The 22,916-nt window shown below is 43.7% G+C and overlaps 1 protein-coding gene across 49 annotated transcripts; it reads right to left on the bottom strand.

Moving 5' to 3' along the window:
- Positions 1 to 743: 743 nt before the first annotated feature.
- LOC126983673 (uncharacterized) lies at positions 744 to 21,812 on the bottom strand. Of its 49 annotated transcripts, none has more exons than XM_050836675.1 (18): positions 20,753 to 21,812; positions 19,390 to 19,751; positions 18,919 to 19,084; positions 18,325 to 18,478; positions 17,368 to 17,509; positions 16,678 to 16,797; positions 16,451 to 16,556; positions 15,848 to 16,170; positions 15,489 to 15,740; positions 14,817 to 15,147; positions 13,758 to 13,958; positions 12,640 to 12,882; positions 11,816 to 11,947; positions 10,249 to 10,727; positions 8,869 to 10,095; positions 1,731 to 8,762; positions 1,603 to 1,666; positions 744 to 1,538 (listed from the first exon to the last, which is right to left on the bottom strand). In XM_050836675.1, the coding sequence occupies exons 1-14, from the start codon at positions 20,868 to 20,870 to the stop codon at positions 10,378 to 10,380; spliced, it is 3,000 nt and encodes a 999-aa protein (XP_050692632.1). In that variant the 5' UTR covers positions 20,871 to 21,812; the 3' UTR covers positions 744 to 1,538; positions 1,603 to 1,666; positions 1,731 to 8,762; positions 8,869 to 10,095; positions 10,249 to 10,377. The 49 variants fall into 49 exon arrangements, with proteins under 49 accessions (XP_050692632.1, XP_050692635.1, XP_050692628.1 ...); XM_050836678.1 differs by having other exon boundaries at positions 744 to 1,469; XM_050836671.1 differs by lacking the exon at positions 1,603 to 1,666 and adding an exon at positions 1,667 to 1,730 and having other exon boundaries at positions 744 to 1,602; positions 1,795 to 8,762.
- Between the last annotated feature and the right edge of the window lie 1,104 nt (positions 21,813 to 22,916).

Raw genomic sequence — 22,916 nt, 5'->3', positions numbered from 1 at the left:
TATTGTCTTAGAAGTGTATTAATGTACTCCTTGTATTAGAATTATATATATATGAGGGAGAGTTCATTGCAATATTGTCTTAGAAGTGTATTAATGTACTCCTTGTATTAGAATTATATATATATGAGGGAGAGTTCATTGCAATATTGTCTTAGAAGTGTATTAATGTACTGCTTGTATTAGAATTATATATATATGAGCGAGAGTTCATTGCAATATTGTCTTAGAAGTGTATTAATGTACTCCTTGTATTAGAATTATATATATATGAGGGAGAGTTCATTGCAATATTGTCTTAGAAGTGTATTAATGTACTCCTTGTATTAGAATTATATATATGAGGGAGAGTTCATTGCAATATTGTCTTAGAAGTGTATTCATGTACTCCTTGTATTAGAATTATATATATGAGCGAGAGTACTTTGCAATATTGTCTTAGAAGTGTATTAATGTGATGTATTTGTATCAGAACAGGTGTGGGAAGGTCAACATTGTCTTAGAACAGTGTAATAATGTACTTTTAACAGAATAGGAGCGAGACTTCATTACAATATCATCTTCAAACACTGTAATTATGTCTTTGTATCATAGTAAGAGTGAGAGGAGGGCCATCTATTGTCTTAGAAGAGTAATAATGTACTTGTATCAGAACAGGAGGGAGAGTTCAATACAATATCATCTTCAAACACTGTAATAATGTCCTTGTGTCATGATAAGAGCAATAAGGCCAATAAATAAATACCAGCCTTTCCTTGTTGTATTCACCACCCCGAGGGACTTGTCACATTCTACCATTGGCTTATAAAAATAACAATAAACTCTATCATATCCTCGCTCCGTCCATGCCACAACACTGCTTCTGGGACACAGTAATACTAACATTGCACATTAGAACATAAATAAGCACCCATTGAAGAAATACATGCATACAGGCAGATCATGTATATGTTTGTATATAAATTAACAAAGAATGGTTATACTAATGCAGGTGATAGAAGTTGAAATGTAGTAGCAGTAGTAGTAGTAGTAGTAGTAGTAGTAGTAGTAGTAATAATAATAATAATAATAATAATAATAATAATAATAATAATAATAATAATAATAATAAACACATCAATAATAATAATGAGATACAATCCTCCATAACCATAAATTAACGGACATTTTTTGGCTCATATAAAAAAAATAGATATTTGGTCACTCTTTCCTCCTTACTGTATCATGAGAGGGATGCTAAAAAAATATAAGACAGAGATAAGTCCAAAACGATTCCTCTTACTTCCCTGCTACATCATAAAATTCAAACAAGCAAGCATATTACACATCCAGCATTACCCATTTCCAGCTGTGTTCAAAGCCCTCCCTCACCAAGAAACATTATTACCAACTCAAAAAACAACCTTCTAAACTCACCCCTCCTTTGAGTTCCACATACTAGACATTATTACCAACTCAAAGCCCAACAGCATCTTCTAAACTCACCCCTTCTTTGAGTTCCACATACTAGACATTATTACCAACTCAAAGCCCAACAGCATCTTCTAAACTCACCCCTTCTTTGAGTTCCACATACTAGACATTATTACCAACTCAAAAAACAACCTTCTAAACTCACCCCTCCTTTGAGTTCCACATACTAGACATTATTACCAACTCAAAACCCAACCTTCTAAACTCACCCCTTCTTTGAGTTCCACATACTAGACATTATTACCAACTCAAAACCCAACCTTCTAAACTCACCCCTTCTTTGAGTGCCACATACTAGACATTATTACCAACTCAAAACCCAACCTTCTAAACTCACCCCTTCTTTGAGTTCCACATACTAGACATTATTACCAACTCAAAGCCCAACAGCATCTTCTAAACTCACCCCTTCTTTGAGTGCCACATACTAGACATTATTACCAACTCAAAATCCAACCTTCTAAACTCACCCCTCCTTTGAGTTCCCTACTACTTCTAATTCCTTTCTATCTTCGCCTATATGCACTGTGTAATTACTATCACTAACAGGGGAAATATATATGTTGGGTATCGACATTAACCCGTAAAAGTGGGTCATGGAAAGCTCGTAGGGTACGGCATCCGACTGACTGGTATTGCTGGAACTGATGCAAAAGGAATGGCCAAGGAAGGGAGAGCTTGTTATACTGCTGGAACTGGTCTCAAGGGAATGGCCGAGGAAGGGAGAGCTTGTGATATTGCTGGAACTGGTCTCAAGGGAATGGCTGAGGAAGGGAGAGCTTGTGATATTGCTGGAACTGGTCTCAAGGGAATGGCCGAGGAAGGGAGAGCTTGTGATATTGCTGGAACTGGTCTCATGGGAAGGGGGAGCTTGTAATATTGCTGGAACTGGTCTCAAGGGAATGGCTGAGGAAGGGAGAGCTTGTGATATTGCTGGAACTGGTCTCAAGGGAATGGCCGAGGAAGGGAGAGCTTGTGATATTGCTGGAAATGGTCTCAAGGGAATGGCCGAGGAAGGGAGAGCTTGTGATATTGCTGGAACTGGTCTCAAGGGAATGGCTGAGGAAGGGAGAGCTTGTGATATTGCTGGAACTGGTCTCAAGGGAATGGCTGAGGAAGGGGGAGCTTGTGATATTGCTGGAACTGGTCTCAAGGGAATGGCCGAGGAAGGGAGAGCTTGTGGTATCGCTGGAGCTGATCTCAAGGGAATGGCCGAGGAAGGGAGAGCTTGTGATATTGCTGGAACTGGTCTCAAGGGAATGGCCGAGGAAGGGAGAGCTTGTGATATTGCTAGAACTGGTCTCAAGGGAATGGCCGAGGAAGGGAGAGCTTGATATAATATTAACATAAATCTACACACTACCATTTCCTGATATATTTGTAGTTTTATCACAAATGCTTCATGTCTCGCTGCAGTGTTCTAGCTCCATCAAAAGACAGGAGAAGGAAAGAGACATAGGTTGATGACATTTCCTTCAAACTCAAAATTCCTTTCACTGTGACAGAAAAAGATTATTCAGTTGATGTCTTTTCCATTTTTCTATAACTCAAACATCCTTTCCTTGTAACAGTAAATGAGAAATGGGTTAGTCTTTCCTTTTTCCTTAATTAATACAAATTCTTGACCCTGTGGCAGCAAAAGGAGACAGACAGACACACCCCATTCCTCTGTTCCTAGTCTCAAATTCCCTCATATTTACAGATTACCAAATATTCTGAATACCTTAATACATCTTAGTCTTTTCTCTTTTCCCTAATACAAATTCATGACCCTGTGACAATATAAGTAGAGAGACAGACACACACCGTTCCTCTGTTCCTAGTCTCAAAATCCCTTATATTTACAGCTTACCAAATATTCTGAATACCATAATACCTCTTAATTAGTCTAGCCTCTTTTCCTTAATACAAATTCAAGACCCTGTGACAATATAAGGAGAGACAAACAGACATCAATCCTCCATTCCTTATCGCAAAATCCCTCATATTTACAGCTTACCAAATATTCTGAGTACCTTAACACCTCTGCTAACCACATTAAGATAACCTAGATGACAATAAAGGGAGAAGTAGGTTTATATATACATCCCTGTTTTTCTTAGCTCATAACTCCTCACATTTACAGCTTACCAAATATCATGAACACTGCACCGTAATCTTTCAAGCACGTTAAGCTTACCTATATGACAACAAAAGAAAAAACATGTAGGTTATATTGACATTCATCTTTTTACCGTATAATCCCTGGGGTACACGTTGATATATTTTTCGCTCAGTATCTTGCTATAGTGATTTCGGCATATACAAATTACCTGTCACCTTTTTCCAATAGATATTTTTGTGTATTGGTGCATAACTTCCACAGTCATATGCACAAGCAGTCACAATATATTTCCATGAGTCGAAATTCCTGTTATGTACAAGAGAGAAAATTAAGCTTGATCCTTTACTAATAACCTTCCTATCTTATCCTTTTTGTTATATATCTTTTTTTTATGTCTAGAAAAAGCTGCACAAATACCACCTTTCAATAAGACAAAATGCTTCCTGTTAGTTACAAGACCAAAAGTTAACCTTGATCCTGTAATGACCTACCCATATATTGTCCTTCCGATCTTTTCCTTTCCATTATATATCTTTTTCTTATGTCCAGTCTTGATCTTGCTATAATAATCTACCCATGTAAAAGTCCTTCCTGCCTCATCTCTTCCATTATAGATATCCTCATACCTAGATACAGCCGACACACAAAATTAAGTCCACAAATAATGTCTTCTTTTCCGTGAGCCAAGATTTGTCACTTAATCTTGCTATAATGACCAAACCACATTTTTGTCCTTCCTGCCTAACCTATTCCATTAGATATTTTCACTCCTACGTAGAACTCACATAATCAAGTCTGCGGTCCTTTATATTCCATGGGCCAAGATGTGTCACTTAAATCTTGCTATATCGACCAAACCACATTTTTGTCCCTCCTGTTTTATCTTCGCCATTATATATTCTCATTCCTGGGTTCTCACAAAATCAAGCGGTCAGTCATTTCTTTTCCTCTGTGAGCCAAGACTTGTTGCTTCATCTTGCTATAACGACCTAGCCACCAATTGTCCTTCCTGCCTAAACTCTTCCATTACAGATTGTCATTCCAAGGTAGAACTCACATAATCAAGTCTGCGGTCCTTTGTTTTCCATGGGCCAAGACTTCTTTAACTGAGAGGGGATTACTAGGACCACTGCGTTGAGGTATTAGGGCCCCCATCACAGGACCATTAACCAGTCTTTCACAGCCCATTACAGGATCACTAACCAGCCTTTTGCCTCGTACTGATCCTCGGCAAGGGCTCCACAAAACACACTTGACCCCTCACAGTCTGTCTGGGAATATATTTACAACATTTATAGTTTGTGCTTAAGTTTGATTTACGTTGAACCACATAGCGACTTCATATATTACAGAAGATTGGGAGACTGTACATTAGAGAAAGAGATGTTCATGGATGAGAGGAAGGAATTTAAGAGACTTGTGCTGATATGGAAAACTTGTGGATTATGTGAGGGAAAGACTTCATAGGTTACACAGAAAAGGGAGAAGACTACATATGTGATACAGAAAGAGTTTACAGATGACAGGAAAGAAGGAAAAAGAGAATGTTGATATGAAATGCTCACAGAATACATGACAAAGATTTCATAGAGTGCAGAAATAGAGTTCATTGATCACTGTAAAGATGGAAAAAGATGAAAACATTGATATGGAAAAGACGATATACTCTAGAAGAAAAAGGAAAAAGATTGTTATTATGAAAAACTTACAGAATACATGACAAAAAGACTTCATAGGGTACATAAAAAGACTTCATAGATTAAAATAAAGAAGGAAAAAGATGAAAACGGTAACATGAAAAAGACGATATACCCTAGAAAAAAAGGATAAAAATTGTTGATATGAAAAACTTACAGAATACACAACAGAAAGACTTTAGGAGTACAGAAAAATACTTCATAGCTCACCGTAAAGAAGGAAATGATGAAAACATTGATATGGAAACAGACATCCCATATTACAGAAAAAAGAGATGACAATTGTTGATATGAAAAAGATCTCACCCATTACAGCAGAGGAAAAAAAAGAGATGAAACGTTGATATGGAAACAGACATCCCATATTACAGAAAAAAGAGAGATGACAATTGTTGATATGAAAAAGACCTCACCCATTACAGCAGAGGAAGAAAGAGATGAAACGTTGACATGGAAATAGACCTCGCACATCACAGAACGGCTTAACATATCACCAAAAAAAAGGGAGAGACAACGTTAATATGAAAATGACTTCGTACACTAAAAAAAATACGAAAAAACACACCATACATAATACAAATAGGAAAATGGCAAAAATGATATGGCAATAGACCTCACACATCACAGAACGACTTAACATATTATTGAAAAGAAATGGAAGGAGACAACATTAATATGAAAATGACTTCGTACACTAAAAACATACGAAAAAAAAAACACCATACATAATAAAAAAAGGAAAATGGCAAAAATGATATGGCAATGAGTATAATGTGTTTTCACTACAAATACTCTTCCTGACCTAATCCACCCATGACCCAATTTCCTCTCACACACACACACACACACACACAACACATATGGGACCGAGGAAAATATTACCCTACGAAACATAATAAAGTAAAATTCAATAATGTAGCGATACTGTTATAATCTTGTCATAGAGTAAGCCTGAGATTCCATAGCGACCCTAAGAGCCTTGTTATTTGTTTACTTGAGATTCTTACAGAGTTAATCCTTGCTGCCTTCTGTTAATACCATAGTTACACCCACACACACCAGCACCTTCGTTTCTCTACCTTAATCTATACTACTCCGCCTGGGTTTGAATTGCACATGGTTCACCTCCAATATCCAAGAGAAGATGGCGCCACTATAAACACTTGCCTGCGCCATGACAAGCTGGGGTCGAATACCATCCAGGCCCCTCAAGCAAGCCTACCGGCACATTAGGCAGAGATGTAAAAAAAAAAAAAATAATAATAATAAATAAATAAATAAATAAAAAAATAAATAAACACTCTTCTTGTTAGTGGTCGGAATATATATGTAAGTTTTTCTCCATTTCTCCTCTTCCTTCTCTCCCTCTTCTCTCTTCCTTCCGATATTGTTCTTCTTGTTAGTGGTCCGAATCTATATTAAGTCTTTCTCTATGCTCTCTATTCTTCTATTTCTCCTGTTCCTTCTTCTTCTCTCCCTTTCCATCTCCATCCTTCCTATTCTTCTCTTCTCCTCCTTTCCCTCTCCTCACCTCTCATCTGTTAGGTAAGGTTAGGTTCCTCCCCTCTTCTTCCTTTTACCCTACCTCCCCTGACCTCTCCCTTCTTCCCTTCCCCTCCCTCACCATGCTATCACTATCACTAACAGGGAGAATAAATATGTTGGGTATAACCGTTAACCTGTACAAGTGGGTCGTGGAAAGCTCATAGGGAACAGCATCTGGCTGAGTAACATTGCTGGAACTGATGGTAAGGGAGTGGCCGAGGACTCACTGCTATCATACAACCTTACATACATTACAGGTTAAGTGGGCAATGACGTTCTTCGTGAGGATAAGCTGCTCTCTTGTACACTGGCTCAGAGTAACAATACCTGCCTTATCTATGCTGCCAGCTATCACACAACCTTATATCTGTTACAGGCTAGATGGGTGGCATTCTTTGACGCTCCCAGTAGTGAGGTACAGAAGCAGCGTTGCCAAATGATCATACTCAGCGCATTGCATTTTGTTGTTTTTGACCGATAATTATAGCAAAATAGAATGATACCCATCAATAATTAACAGTTTTAACGCTAACTTTAATTTCCTATCATTATTTGTGTGGTTACGACCGTCTTGGAGCCTGAAAATGATAAATGCAATGTTCAGAGTACGACAACTTGGCATTTTGTTGTTTTTGACCGATAATTATAGCAAAAAAGAACGATACCCATCAATAATTAACAGTTTTAACGCTAACTTTAATTTCCTATCATTATTTGTGTGGTTACGACCGTCTTGGAGCCTGAAAGTGATAAATGCAATGTTCAGAGTACGACAACTTGGCAACGCTGTACGGAGGGTAACACTGACTCAGCATAAGAGCAAAACCGGACTTATCTACACTGACTGCCATCATATGACCTTACATACGTCCATTATAGGTGAAGTGGGCCCTGGCATTCTCTGTGACGCTCCCAGTAGCGAGGTATGGAAGGAAACATTGACTCGGCAGAAGAACAAAACCGGACTTATCTGCACTGCCAGCTATCATATGACCTTACATACGTCCATTATAGGTGAAGTGGGCCCTGCATTCCTAGTGATGCTCCCAGTAGCGAGGTATGGAAGGAAACATTGACTCGGCAGAAGAGCAAAACCGGACTTATCTAAACTGACTGCTATCATATGACCTTACATACGTCCATTATAGGTTAAGTGGGCCCTGGCATTCTTTGTGATGCTCCCAGTAGTGAGGTATGGAAGGAAACATTGACTCGGCAGAAGAGCAAAACCGGACTTATCTAAACTGAGTGCTATCATATGACCTTACATCCATCCATTATAGGTGAAGTGGGCCCTGGCATTCTTTGTGACGCTCCCAGTAGCGAGGTATGGAAGGAAACATTGGCTCGGCAGAATAACAAAACCCGGACTTGCAGAGAGAACACCTGTCGCCTCCCTGTCACACTCTTTCACCCTGTTTTAATGGGAAACTCTTGTACACAAAAAAAATGAGTGCTGCGTGAATTGAGGATAGAATATTGTGAGGACATGCAAATAGGTACTGTGTTAGAACAATTGAGTGACTTATATATAATGAAAAATAGCATCTATAGACTATGTATCATTACCTGTCGAATATAAATAATAATAATAGTGATAATAATAATGAAAGAACTAATTTATAGACATCTTAATCTAGTTCAGCACCCAAATAGAACTGTAAAAAATAAGTCATAATAATAATAGCATAATAATATCTGTTGATCTGCTTAGAATACAATAAATAACACTTTCCAAGCAGTATACAAAGCTTTCTCAATGGAGCACCTTCACACCAGCACACGGGAGGGCCAGGCAGCTGTGAGTGAGCCAGGGAAACACATACCAAGCTCTTACTAACTTAATATATTGAGAAGCAGGGCAGAGTTAAGTTAGGTTAGGTTCCTTCCCTCCTTCTTCCCTTCCCCTTCCTCACCATGCTATTTCAAACCTAACCTAACCTAACCTAACCTAATATACTGAGAAGCAGGGCAGAGTTAGGTTAGGTTAGGTTCCTTCCCCCCCTTCTTCCCTTCCCCTCCCTCGTCATGCTATTCCTAATCTAACCTAACCTAATATACTGAGAAGCAGGGCAGAGTTAGGTTAGGTTAGGTTCCTTCCCCCCTTCTTTCCTTCCCCTCCCTCGTCATGCTATTCCTAATCTAACCTAACCTAACCTAACCTACCCTAATATACTGAGAAGCAGGGCAGAGTTAGGGAGTAAAAAAAATATATATCACATGTTTAAAGAGATTACTGCAGGTAGGAGGTCAGAAAGTTACTGTAGGGGTGGAGAAAGTCTTGCTAGCCATCTTGCCGTGTGTGTGTGTGTGTGTGTGTGTGTGTGTGTGTGTGTGTGTAAGTAGGTGTGTGTGTGTGTGTGTCTGTGCGGGCTTGGTTACCGCTGCACAAACTAACATAGGAACACAAATCCCAGTCACAATAAATATAAATACAAAACCATGAAGCGTTGAACCAGAGGGAAAGAAAGCCCTTGTTTAGTGCGAAAGACAGCCAGCCTTTGAACCCCACCCCACCCCCCTCAAAAAAAAAGGGGGGGGAGGGGACATATATATTAGTTTCCTTGTGACGTCAATGCTTTGAGAGATGAGACAAAACAGGGATTAAGCAGTCTTGGGAGGTGGTGTTGAGGGCGTCATGGGAAGTACTGTCAAGCTCACACTGTTACCGGCATCTCTTCAGCAATGGACCAGAAAAGGCATTGTCAAGTTACTCTATTTCTTAACCCAACAGCTTCTTCTTCTTCTTCTTGTAACAGTCTTGGGAGGTGGTGTTGAGGGCATCATGGGAGTCAATCTTAAGTGTTATTGGCATTTCTTCATGTACCACAGAAGGCATTGTCAGGTTAGTCTATCTCTTAACCCAACAGCTACTTTTTCTTCTTCTTGTAACAGTCTTGGGAGGTGGTGTTGAGGGCATCATGGGAGTCAATCTTAAGTGTTATTGGCATTTCTTCATGTACCACAGAAGGCATTGTCAGGTTAGTCTATCTCTTAACCCAACAGCTTCTTCTTCTTCTTGCAACAGTCTTGGGAGGTGGTGTTGAGGGCGTCATGGGAAATACTGTCAATCTCACACTGTTAACGTCATCTATTCATCCATGGACCGAAGGCCTTGTCAGTCACCATCTTTAATGACAAGGTTTTTCTATCTCTCAGCCCAGTAGCTTCTTTCTCTTCTTCATGTAACAGTCTTGGGTGGTGGTGTTAAGGGCATCTTTTACCCTGTTATCGGCAACGCTTCAACCATGAACCAAAGAAGGCCTTGTCAGTCACCACCTATGATAACAAGGAGGTTTTTCTATCCCTTAATCAAATAACTTCTTCCTCTTCTTCATGTAACAGTCTTGGGTGGTGGTGTTAAGGGCATCTTTTACCCTGGTATTGGCATCTCTTCAACCATGAACCAAAGAAGGGCTTGTCAGTCACCACCTATGATAACAAGGTTTTTCTATTTTCCTCAACACAGCAGCTTCTTCTTTTCTTCATTTATCCTTATTTTCCTAACTGTACTTAATGGCAACTCATCCCTAAGTCCTAAATTCACCTTCTCTCTCTCACTCACTCCGACCCCTCACTCTCCTGTTCAGTCGTCTGCCGCGCCACATCCTGAGTGCACAGTTCCCGCAGTGTTGCCACCATCACCCCGGGCTTTCTGAACCTTATGACATGCGAGTAAGTGACGTCATCCACTCGCTGCCTCCCTGGGACCTTATGCAGCACCCCGAGGGCCTCCAGCTGCTCGGCGTTCCTTCGGACTGACCTGAGTGTGGGGTCGTCCGCTGTGGGTGACCTGAGCTTGCCTGGGTACAGCTGGGACTCAAAGGCAGAGGTCACGGAGAGGAGTCTGCAGGCCTCCGCTCGTCGTGGGCTACCCGGTTCCTTGTTGTTGATTTTCTGTAGCATTTTGCCTGTGGACATGAAGAGGATGAGTGCGTTGGTAATAGATAGGCTTTTTTTTTCTTTTTTTTACAGGAAAGGAGTCAGTTCAAGGGCATAAAAAAAAGGAAACAAATGTGAAAAAAAAGCCCGCTAATCGCCGCTCCGAAAAAGAGTTAGAGGAGTGGCCGAAATATAGGTTAATTTTGGGAGAAGGCTTGTGTTGTTGTGGTCTGAATATACATGGAAATCTTTCTCTTCAGACTCTTCCCCCTTCCTTCCTCTCTTCCTTCTCTCTTCTCTTTAATCCTTCTCCCTCCGCTCCCTCTCTCTCTCCTTTCCTCTCTCCTCCTCTCTCTCTTCCCCTCTTATACTATCTCTCTCCTCTCCTTTACCCTTCTCTCTCCCTTTCCTCCCTCCTCCTCTCTCTCCCTCTCTTATACTATCTCCCTCCTACCCTTTCACTCTTCCTCCTCTTCCTTCCCTTTCCATCCTTCCTATTCTTCCCCTCTTCTACCCTTTCCCTCTTCTAACCTCTCATCTGTTAGGTTAGGTTAGGTTAGGTTCCTTCTCCCCCTTCTTCTTCCTCCTCCTCCCTTTTACCCTACCCTCCTTACCTCTCTTCTCCCTTCTTCTCCCTTCTTCTTCCCTTATCCCCCTTCACTTCTCCCTTCCCTCCCTTCTTCTCCTTCCCCTCATCTCTTTCTTTCCTTCCTTCTCCCTTCTTCCCTCCTTATCCCCCTTCACTTCTCCCTTCCCTTCTTCTCCTTCCCCTCATCTCTTCATTTCCTCCCTTCTCCCTCCTTCATCCCCCTGACCTCTCCCTTCCCTCCCTTCTTCCCCTCACCTCTTCCTTTCCTCCCTTCTCCCTCCTTCATCCTTTATCCCTGACCTCTCCCTTCCCTCCCTTCTTTTCCTTCCCCTCACCTCTTCCTTTCCTCCCTTCTCCCTTCTTTATCCCCCTTCAACCTCTTCCTTCCCTCCCTTCTTCCTTTCCCTCACCTCATCTTTATCCCTCCTTCACCTCTCCCTACTCCCTTCTTTCCCCTTATCCCCCTACCTCTCCTTCCCCTACCCTCCCTTACCTCTCCCTTCGCTACCTTTCCCTCCCTTCCCTCACCTTTTGTCTGCTTGGCGATCACCTTCACCGCATAGTCCCAGCTCAGATTGTGGTTCAGTCCGCCGGTCAGACTAACAGTGCGGTTGTGAACACTGTCGTGGGCCGCCAGGCGAGGGATCCGGCCCGCCACCCCTGCAAAGGAGAGCCGCATCACCTCCACTGTTGTTGTTGTTGTTATTGTCCTTGTCGTTGTCGGTAAGGAAAAGAAGATGGGGTTGTGATGAAAGTGATAGGCTTCTTTTTTTTTTTTTTACTCGTTTTTTTCTAGTTTTTTTTTCTATTTTTATTTGTTAGTATGTTCTTCTACTCTCTCCTTTATCTCCCTCTTTCTCTCCCTCTCCTTTTGTCTTTCTCCTCCCTCCTTGTTTATTCTCTCTCTCTCTCTCTCTCTCTCTCTCTCTCTGTATCCCTCCTATACCCTTCCCTTCCCTTCTTTCTCTCTCTCCTCTCCTTCCTTTCTTCTTCTTCTCTCCCTCTCTCCTCCCCTTTATCCTTCTCTCTCCACTCCCTCTCCATCCTTAACCTGCCCTCCTTCTCTCCCTTCCTTCACTCTCTTTCCTCCTTCCTCCTTCCCTTCTTCTCTCCCTTTCCTCTCCTTCTCTCCCTTCCTTCTCCACTCCCTTTCCTCCCTCCTCTCTCTCTTCCTCTCTCTTATACTATCTCCCTCCTTCCCTCCTTTCCTCTCTTTCCTCTCATTTTCCCTTCCCTCTTCACTCCCTTTCCTCTCTCCCTCCTACCCTCCCTCTCTCCCTTTCCTCTCATTTTCCCTTCCTTCTCTGGTCCCTCCTACCTTCCATTCCCCTCTCTCTCCCCCTCCCTCTCACCTGATAGAAAGGAGTAACCAAGCTGCAGGAAGTCTTGATGTCCCTGCGTCTCAAAAATAGGCATGGACACTTTCCAGACCGCATGCAGAAGCCACCCGTTGCCCTGCCTCTCCGCCGCCTGACCCACCAGGAAGAAGAGGCAGTACCAGAGCAGCCCCCGGTGGTACTCCCAAAGGCCGTCCGTTCTGCTTGACGAGCCCTCGGGTTTCCGCTGCGACGAGCATTTTTCGCAGAGCCAGTCGTCTGCGGAAAGGGGAAGGTCATGTGTTTGTGGAAGGTTGGAAAGTTTCGTTTAGTCGGCGCAACATCTGTGGTCATATGCCGGAGAGAGACAGGAGGAGAGGGGGAAGGAATTATAGGAGAAGGGAACAGATGCCAGGAGATGGGATCATGTGTTTGTGTGTGTGTGTGTGTGTGAGAGGGAGAGAGGGATGGGGAAGGGATAGGAGTGGAGTGGGAAGGATGAGGGAGAGAGAAAGAAGGGAAGGGATGGGGAAGGGAGAGAGAAGGGAAGGGAAGGGGAAGGAAGAAGAGTGGAAAGGACAAGGGAGAGAGAGAGAGAATGGAAGGGATGGGAAAGGGAGAAGAGTGGATAGGAGAGGAAAGAGAAAGGAAGGGATGGGAAGGGAAGAAAGAGAGAGAAGGAGAGAGAGGGTCATCTGTGTTCTGTGGTGGGAGAAAAAGATGATTGATAGAGATGGAGAGAGAACGGAGGAAGAGTGGAAAGAAGAGGAAAGAGGGAGAGAATGGAAGGGAAGGGAAGAGAAGAGAGAGAGGGTCATCTGTGGTGGGGGAAAAAGATGATAGGATAGAGATTGAGAGAGAAGGGAGGGAGAGAAGAGAGGAGAGAAGAGGAGAGAAAGAAAAGAGAAAAAAATTGACACATAAAACCTCTCTCTCTCTCTGTGTCTCTCTCTCTCCATTTCTCTCTGGGGCAAAAAAGATAATATGATAAAGATGGAGAGAGAAGGGAGGAAGGAGAGAAGAGGAGGGAAGAGAAAGAAGAGAGAAAAAATGATGATGACAGATTAAGCCTCTCTCTCTCCCTCTCTCTGCACCCCTCCCTCCTCTCTTTCTCTCCCTCCTCTCCTCCCTTCCTTCATTTCTCTATGTCTCACCCTCAGGGGCCTCCACCAGCCCCGAGCACTTCTTGTTGATGTGGAACCAAGCTCCACGTGGACAGTTGTCTCGCCGCGCACACTCCACAAGTCCGTCGTTGAGAGGCTTTTGGCAGCAGAAGTAGAATGGCCGCGCGCAACTTTCCGAGCATGGTAGCCGCGCCTTCTCCCGGAAATTGATGCAGTCGCCGAAGGAACACTCTGAAGGAGGGGAGATGTATTTATTTATTTATGTTTATCATTATTATTTTTTTCTTACAGCAGAGGAGGGGATAAAAACAGGGCATAAAAAAGGAAACAAATATGAAAAAAAGCCCGCTACTCACTGCTCCTAAGAAGAGTTAGAGGAGTGGCCGAAAGATAGGTCAATTTTGGGAGGAGAGGTGTCCTGATACGCAAGACTACATTTTTCTTTGTCACAGGAATAGAAAAGGATAGATAGAATAGATTTATGGCATAAGGAAACAGCTACGATAGACCATTACACATTTTAGCGTATTCATAAATTCACTAAGAGGTTTAAAAGGCGGAAAAGTAGGCAGTTTAGGTGTTGCAAATAAGAAAAGAATAGATAGAATAGATTTATGGCATAAGGAAACAGCTACGATAGATAGACCATTCCACTTTTAAGCGTATTCATTTATTCGCTAAGACTTTTAACCCGGTAGCAGCGACGGGCCAAATTTGTGGCTTTACCATGTAGCAGCGACAGGCCAAATTTGTACCATGATATAAACCCCCAAAACAGATGATGCGTAAACTGATCACAAATGCCTTGATATATATATTATGAAATGGTTTGCGTGAGTGATAATTTTTTCTCATTTTTCTCACTTAAGAGGGACCATTAAGAAACATGATCCCTGCTGCTACCGGGTTAAAAGGCAAACAAGAAGGAGGTTTAGGTGTTGCAAATAAGAAGAGAAACAGATAAGCGAGGATACATATTTTCTTTATACGGGAAATGAGGCAAAGGTGGGCGGAGATGCAGATACGGAGACATGAGTTAAGTTCAAAAATCCTATACACACACACACACATACACACACACACACATACCTCTATCCTTGACCACCTTGTTTCCTTGCCTCACAGTGTCCAAGGATTCCGAATACACTTGCGGCCAAACGCTCGCCACAATCTCCTCACTCAGCCGCTCAAGAACATCAAATTTATCCTCCTCACTCATCATCAAGTCATCTTCCATGCTCAGGAACTTCATCTCCCCCAAAGCGACGGTGTAGCTGTGCGCGATGACCTGTAGGAGTGTGTGTTGAGCGGTGAAGTCCGAGGCCTGGCACCCGTCGAAGAGAGACTTGTCGAGGTTCAGGTGTCGCAGGAAGGAGCTTTTGGCGAGGAGACCGTCGGGGAAGAATATGCTGATGATGTCCTGAGGGAGAGAAGGAGAGTGAGGGAAAAATACACGTTAAAAAGAAGAAGAAGAAGAAGAAGAAAAAGCAGAACAAGAAGAGGAAAAACAAAAAGCAAAACAAGAAGAAGAAAAAGAAGAAAAAAACACCTTTCCCAATGTCTTCAACCTCTCTCTGTCTGCAGTTAACACACACACACACACACAAACACACACAGGATGACAGTGGAAATAATTTAATACTAGAATCTCTAACCAACTACTATTATTATTATCATTATTATTATTATCATTATCATTATTATCATTAAGCAAACCCCCCCCCCCCCAACACACACACACACACACACACACACACACACCTTGGCCAGCAGAGTCTGCCGTCCATGATCTGCTATGCAAGGCTCAAGCCCGTCAAAGCGGTCCAGTTTCTCGGAGAAGCATGACATGGCATCCTTGGCCCGCACCATGCGCTCGACGCTCTCCTTCTCCCCAAAGATGCACAGCGGCAGAGGCTCATTGTCATCATAGGCCAGGTAGCTCTTCAGGACCTTCATGAGCGAGGCCACACTGCCATTGTCCGCTGGGGTCTTGAAAACTGTGCCGATGTCCACCTGGGAAGAGGGAGAGGAAAGACTATAGGAAAATCTTTACGTCAGATTATGAAGGCGGTAAAACACAACAGCCCGTCAATGGTAACATCATCCACATAAACCCTAACCATGTGGCTCTTCTGGCTGACGAGGGCCGAGTGTTGATGTTCCTCGTTCACCGTCAAGCCGCTGAACAACTTGACGTGGCAGGTGAGTATCTTCTGCACCTCCTTCTTCATCTGGTCCCTCACACGGATGAAGTCCTCGGAGTCCGGCACAAACTCCTCGAAGGGGATGTTGTCGGCCGCTCTCACAGGCTCGTCGCGATACGTCATCATGTACGGCACACGGCTCCTAACACCATACGCCTGGGACAGTGACGGCCGGGGACTGGAGGAGCTGCTAGGGGCGGGGGACTGCACACATCCCCAGGACAAGCCGTAGGAGGAGACTGCAGGGAGATGAGAGCGTGTAGTGAGGTGTGCGCTCTTTATACGTACAGGACATACGCCATACATATATTTTTTTACAGTAAAGGAGGCAGTTCAAGGGGAAACATATGTAAATGAAAATAAGCCTGGTAATCACAGCTCCTATAGAGAAAGTAGAAGTGAGTGGCCAAACGAGAGGTAAATTTTGCATGGAGAGATGTCTTGATATTTCCCTATTGAAAGAAATACGAAAGAAGTTATGTTATAGTCTCTCTCTCCCTCTTTCTCTCTCTCTCTCACCTTGCGTTGGTTTGGGTAGAATGCTTCTCAGCTTCCTCCGATCCGCTGGCAACTTTCTCGGACACTCATCAGCCTTGGGTCTCCTCTGTACGACTTGTAAGGTGCGCTGCGGGGTTGGTACAATTGCATCAGGACCCACACACTCCACTGATCTCCACCCAACAACATACCCCCCCAGCCACACACCCAATCCCCCATCCCACACACCCCTATAGTAATCCACCCACCTCCAGTTCTTTCTTCCAGGAGTGCATGAGGTCAGAGTGTGGTGCCTCAAGGTTCTTCAAGATAGCTGCCAGTCTGAAAGATGGGATGGTCAGGCCTACGTGTTGCAGGGCTCCCCTCACCTATAACAGACCAACACAACACAGAGAAACACATAACATTAGAGGCTGAGGATGGACCGATGGGTGATTCTGATGACACCAACACAATGGAGGCAAGGCACACACACACACACACACACACACACACACACACACACACTGGGATAGGTAATGTTTTGTAGGTATATATTATTACAAACTGCAAACCCCACACACACACACACACACACACACACTGGGATAGGTAATGTTTTGTAGGTATATATTATTACAAACTGCAAACCCCACACACACACACACACACACGCACACACAAATCCTAGCAGGTAAGGCATCATATTGTGGCTTCTAAATGCTGTCACCAAATATCAAAAGACTGATGCACCATTGTAATGAATATCAGTGAGTGAATGGATGTTATTAGCAAAATGGCAGTAATAATTATGGTATATATGGGCCCCAAGAAACTCCTGAGCCCACAAGTTAGTTAAGATAAGACACTGGAGGGAAAGTCTATAAAGTAAATGTTGTTGTGGTGTGATTGACGTGACGGGCACAATCTTGGTCTGGGTGTTCCTTCCCTCCGCTCACCTTCGGGGGCGCCCTGGCCGTGTGCAGGTAGAGTGTGTGCAGTGCCGGGAGGAAGCTGGCGCGTCTCCTGAACCTCTTGTACAGTGCCATGGACAGCAGGCAGCCGACTACACTGTGCTGGGCCTCAACTGTTTCCTTAGACCTGCAGAAGGGAGGAGGCTTAATATTGGGAAAAACAAGCGTCCAGTTGCTTAATATTGGGGAAACTAAGCCTCAAGTTGCTTAATATTAGGAAAAACAAGCCTCCAGTTGCTTAATATTGGGGAAACTAACCCTCAAGTTGCTTAATATTAGAAAAACAAGCCCCCAGTTGCTTAATATTGGGGGAACTAAGCCTCAAGTTGCTTAATATTAGGAAAAACAAGCCCCCAGTTTAACCCCTTGACTGTGGATTTCCTCCAAGAAGACATCACCAAGTTACAGGAATGGAGCAAAAAGTGGCTGCTACAATTCAATGAAGAAAAATGTAAAGTCATGCACCTTGGGAGGGAATATCCAGCATACCAATACCACATGGGAAACACTCGAATATCCACCACAGAGGCAGAGAAAGACCTGGGAGTGTATGTTACCAGGCTACCAGTAAAGGGATATCCAGTACACCAATACCACATGGGAAACACTCCACTATCCACCAGAGGCAGAGAAAGACCTGGGAGTGTATGTTACCAGGCTACCAGTAAAGGGATATCCAGCATACCAATACCACATGGGAAACACTCCACTATCCACCACAGAGGCAGAGAAAGACCTGGGAGTATATGTTACCAGACTACCAGTGAAGGCAAAATCCGTGCCAATCGCAGCAGACGGGTTAATATTTGGAAAACAAGCCTCCAGTCCTCCAAACAAGAGATGATGTGGGAATACAGTGATATACTGAACTCAGAAATGGCCACCTTGGTATTTTATAGGTTGCACAACTCCACAGCTCAAACATGTGACCACAAGACTCACGCGTTGCTGGCGTCCACCCCGAGCAGTGCCAGCAGGAAGCACAGCGTGGCGGGGGCACACGATGACAGCGCCTCCATGCTGGGGCCCCACGACACCTCATGCAGTGCCGCACCATTCATGGGGCGCGTGAACACTGTGTCTTGTTGGAGGATGTCTGCCAGGGAGAGAGAGAGAGATAGAAACAGACTTGGCAAGACAGGCTGCTACTTTTCAGAGGTGATATCATGTCACTGAGAAAGGAAGGGAGTTTTTTTAATTTCCTTTAAAGTAGAAGAAATTACTTTACCCCTTGACTGCGGAAGACATCACCAAGCTACAGGAATAGAACAAAAAGTGGCTGCTACAGTTCAATGAGGAAAAATGTAAAGTCATGCACCTTGGGAGGGGATATCCAGCATACCAATACCACATGGGAAACACTCCACTATCCACCACAGAGGCAGAGAAAGGCCTGGGAGTATATGTTACCAGGCTACCAGTGAAGGCCAAATCCGTGCTAATCGCAGCGGACGGGTTAAGCAGTTTGAATATGGTGACGATATGTTCTCCACCAAGCATTTCTCCGTACAACTCAACAACAATGTGAATCTTAACCTGATGTCTCTTTCATGATGAGAAGGGACAGGAAGGAGAGACAGCTATCCCGGAACTCTCTGCTGCTCCCCCATAGCTGTGACAGGGATGAACTGCTGCATCCCTTCCCCAGCACCTCCGCCACAGCAGCACTCTTGTTATTCTGGGCACCACCACCACCACCACCCTGTGAGGTAAATGACATGGGAGGTATGGTGACCCTGTGGCTTGTATCAATCAATGAGGGCATACGCTGGGGTGTGCGTTCCCTCACCCACCCTATGACGCCAAACTCAGGGGTCCCTCCATGCAAGTTTTTTTTTATCCTAAGTAAAGTTTTAAATGGTAATCAGTTTAGCTGATGAGGTTTGAGAACTTGACGCAAAACTAACTCCACTAGTCTTTGTTTTTACGCTCTAACACTGCCAAGGCTCGACACAAAAATAAATAAAACAGGAAAAAGAAGGTATTTAAATATCTGGCAATGCTCACCTTCTCTGCACTCTCCACTATGTTATTTTTCCCATTGACCTCCTGTTTGACCGCCTCCTCTTTGGCACTGGGTAGCGGCTCCTCCAGTCTCGGCACCTTGGCGGGGGGCGAGGGCGAGGGCGGCGGCTGCTGGGTCATGCATTGGCGCTTGAGGTAGGGCACGAAGGGCAGCTGGCCGCCCCCCTGCAGCCGGCCACTCTCGGCGACAGGTTCGGTGAGCAGCTTCATCGCTTCCTCCTCGCGGCACTGGAAGTTTGTCTTGGCCTCGGTGTAGTTGGTGAAGACGGTGCAGCAGGAGTAGCAGATGAACAGCAGGTCCTTGCGTAGTGGCGTGACACTGATGTTGAGGCGTTCCAGTAGTCCTGCGGAGGATGTCATTCTCAGACGATTTTTGATTTTTGTATTATTATTATTTACAGGAAAGGAAGCAGCTCAAGGGCATAAAAGGTATGGAAAAAAAGCCAGTTAAATGCTACTCCTAAAAAAAATGATAGAAGTGGCCAAAAGTGAGGTCAATTTCAAGTGGAGAGGTGCCTTGGCCTAACTGTGTCTGTCTGTCTGTCTGTTTGTCTATCTGTTTATCTATATCTCCAATTCTTTCTCTGTCTGTTTATGTTCCTTGTTCTCTCTGTCTGTCTGTCTGTATGCTCCTTGCTGTCTGTCTATCTGTCTGTCTGTATGTTCCTTGCTGTCTGTCTATGTTCCTTGTTCTGTCTGTCTGTCTGTCTGTATGCTCCTTGCTATCTGTCTGTCTGTCTATATTCCTTGCTGTCTGTCTATTTGTCTGTCTGTCTGTATCCCTTCCTCTGTCTCTGGGCTCCTTCCTCTGTCTGTCAATCTGTATCCCTTTCCCTGTCTGTCTGTCTCTGTGCTCCTTCCCCTGTCTGTCTGTCTGTCTGTTTCTTCCTCTGTTAGTCTGTGCTTCTTCTTCTGTCTGTCTGTGCTCCTTATAATGCTGTCTGTCTGTCTGTCTGTGTTTCTTCCTCTGTTAGTCTGTACTTGTCTGTCCATGTTCCTTATGCTGTCTGTCTGTCTGTGGTTCTTCTGTCTGCCTGTCTGTGTTCCTTCCTTTGTCTGTCTGTATGTATTCCTCTATATGTCTGTGGTCCTGTCTGTCTGTCCCTTCCTTATGTAAAGTAAGACATATATTTAAGCCATGGCCTCTCTGCTGGTGGTCTAATCCCTCGAATAACCTGCAGAATAAAATAAATAATTCAACACACAACAGCGAGTCAGCAAACAGCATTTTTATATAGAGCAAGACATTTATTTAAGCCATGTCTCTTGGTGGTCTAGTCTCCATAGCAACCTGTAAAATAAAAACAATAAATCGTGTTAATAAAAACCCGCGTCCCTCCCTCACCAGACTCTTCCACAATGGGCGAGGCGAGAGAGGTCCTCTTTTTCTGCTTCTCCGAGGAAAATCTGTCCAGGGCGAACCCACAGAGGGAACAGAAGTTGCTGGAGAGTGTGTCCGCCATGGCTGAGGGGTGCTAGGGGGCTGTCAGTCACGGGAACAGGAGGGAAGACATGACCGGGAGACCACCAGCCATCACGGGGACAAACAGGAACGATGGCCTCCTCCTCTTCTTCTTCCTCTTACTCCTCTTCTTCCTGGGCTGCTATATTGCTAATGGTTCTTCCTCCTCCTCCTCCTCCTCTTGATCCTCTCTTCTGTTTATATTATTTGTCTTCCCTCTTCTTCTTTCATGGATTAAACAATGACGCTAACAGCCTCCTCTTCTTCCTCTTCCTCTTCTTCTCCTTGGCTTGCTCTGTTGCTCTCTGGGTCTTCCTCTTCCTCCTCTTGGTCCCGTCTTCTGCTTATGCTATTTATATTTCCTTCATTTCCTTCTTCTTTCATGAACTAACAATGACAGCCTCTTCTTCTTCCTCTTCTTCTTCTTCTTCCTCCTCCTCTTGGGCTGGTGTTGCTTTCTGGGTCCTCCTCTTCTTCCTCTTGATCCTCTCTTCTGTTTATATTTCCTTCATTTCCTTCTTCTTTCATGGACTAAACAATGACAGCCTCTTCTTCTTCCTCTTCTTCCTCTTACTCTTCCTCCTCCTCTTGGGCTGCGTTGCTTTCTGGGTCTTCCTCTTCCTCCTCTTGATTCTCTCTTCTGTTTATATTTCCTTCATTTCCTTCTTCTTTCATGGACTAAACAATGACAGCCTCTTCTTCCTCTTCTTCTTCTTCTTCCTCCTCCTCTTGGGTCTTCCTCTTCCTCCTCTTGGTCCTCTTTTACAGTGTCGTACTATAATTCCTCTTCCTCTTTAATGAAGTAAACAATGACAGCCTCCTCTTCTTCTTCCTCTTCCTCCTCTTAATTCTTCTTGGCTTGTGTTGCTTCCTGGGTCTTCCTCTTCCTCTTCCTCTTGGTCGTCTCTTCTGCTTATGATAATTATCTTTCCTCACTATAATACATTGTCGTACTATAATTCCTCTCGCCTCCTATATGTCCTCCTCCTCTTATATACTTAGTCCTCTCCTCTGTCTCTCCTCACACACTGTCCTCTAATGGGGTTACACTGTTAATCTCTCCTTGCTAAAAAAAAAAAACTCTTGACACTAATTTTTATAACCTAGACACTGCAACGTTCCCAGATTATCGTACGCATAACATTGTATTTTCCAGTTTCTGTCCCATAAATATTGCAAAAAAGGGCATCAATAATTACCGATTTTAACAATAATCATAAATGCATATCGTTATCTTTGTGGGTTCGATAGCTTTTGGTCAGAAATCGGCAAAAACAATACGCCAAATACGACAATCTGGTAACCTTGCTAGACAGTGACACTATTGTACCAGCTGAGCGCCACTGTTGCCAGACCCGCGCGGCCCCAAGCAGGGAGAGGAGGAAACATAGATTTACATAGATATCCAGACCACACAGACCCTAGAGTTCAGATGGTCTGCTCAATCCAAAATGAGATCATATTAAACTTGATGTCACCAAGACTTTGCATTTCAATTCTTTAATGAATGTCGTTGAAGGGAGTGGCGATCGAGGTTCATTTTAAATCGAATCAATCGTATACGTACTGCATTAATTAAGATGAACCACTGAAGGTGCAGGATTGATTAATTGATTGCAGGATATATTCGTCAAGCCATTAATTGAGTATTTTGACACTGATCGCTTATTATTGCAGGGAGGGGAGGAACCCGCCATCCCAATTAACCTCCAGCCAGTATGCGTACAGTGTGATTCTACAACTATTGACACATCTGTATTGATAGAACCATGAATTAAAAGTATAAGAACATAAGAACATATGAACGCAGGAGTCTACAAGAGGCCGGTAGGCCTGTACAAGGCAGCTCCTTAACCCTAAGTTCCCGTGTATCTAACCCCACCTAATATCGCTGTCCATGAATTTATCTAGTCTATTTTTTAATGTGACAATTGTATTGGCCTATTCCACTCATCCACCACCCTGTTAGTAAACCAATTTTTGCCTATGTCCCTGTTGAATCAGAATTTATCCAGTTTAAACCCGTTACTTCGTGTCCTACCCGGTT

Source organism: Eriocheir sinensis, chromosome 54, assembly GCF_024679095.1.
Source record: "Eriocheir sinensis breed Jianghai 21 chromosome 54, ASM2467909v1, whole genome shotgun sequence".
Lineage (NCBI taxonomy): Eukaryota > Metazoa > Arthropoda > Malacostraca > Decapoda > Varunidae > Eriocheir > Eriocheir sinensis.
Note: the sequence above shows the minus strand (reverse complement) of the source record. Positions and strands in the feature narration are given on the sequence as shown.

Bases quoted from the DNA above. Each gene is read 5' to 3' on its own strand.
- LOC126983673 (XM_050836647.1), bottom strand. From the start codon at position 20,870: ATGGCGGACACACTCTCCAGCAACTTCTGTTCCCTCTGTGGGTTCGCC. The intron at 17,510-18,324 runs GTGAGTCTTGTG...TCCCTTCTGCAG, and splicing joins GGGGTGGACGCCAGCAACGC to GTCTAAGGAAACAGTTGAGG. The intron at 15,148-15,488 runs GTGTGTGTGTGT...TCTCTCCCTCAG, and splicing joins GGCAGACTCTGCTGGCCAAG to GACATCATCAGCATATTCTT.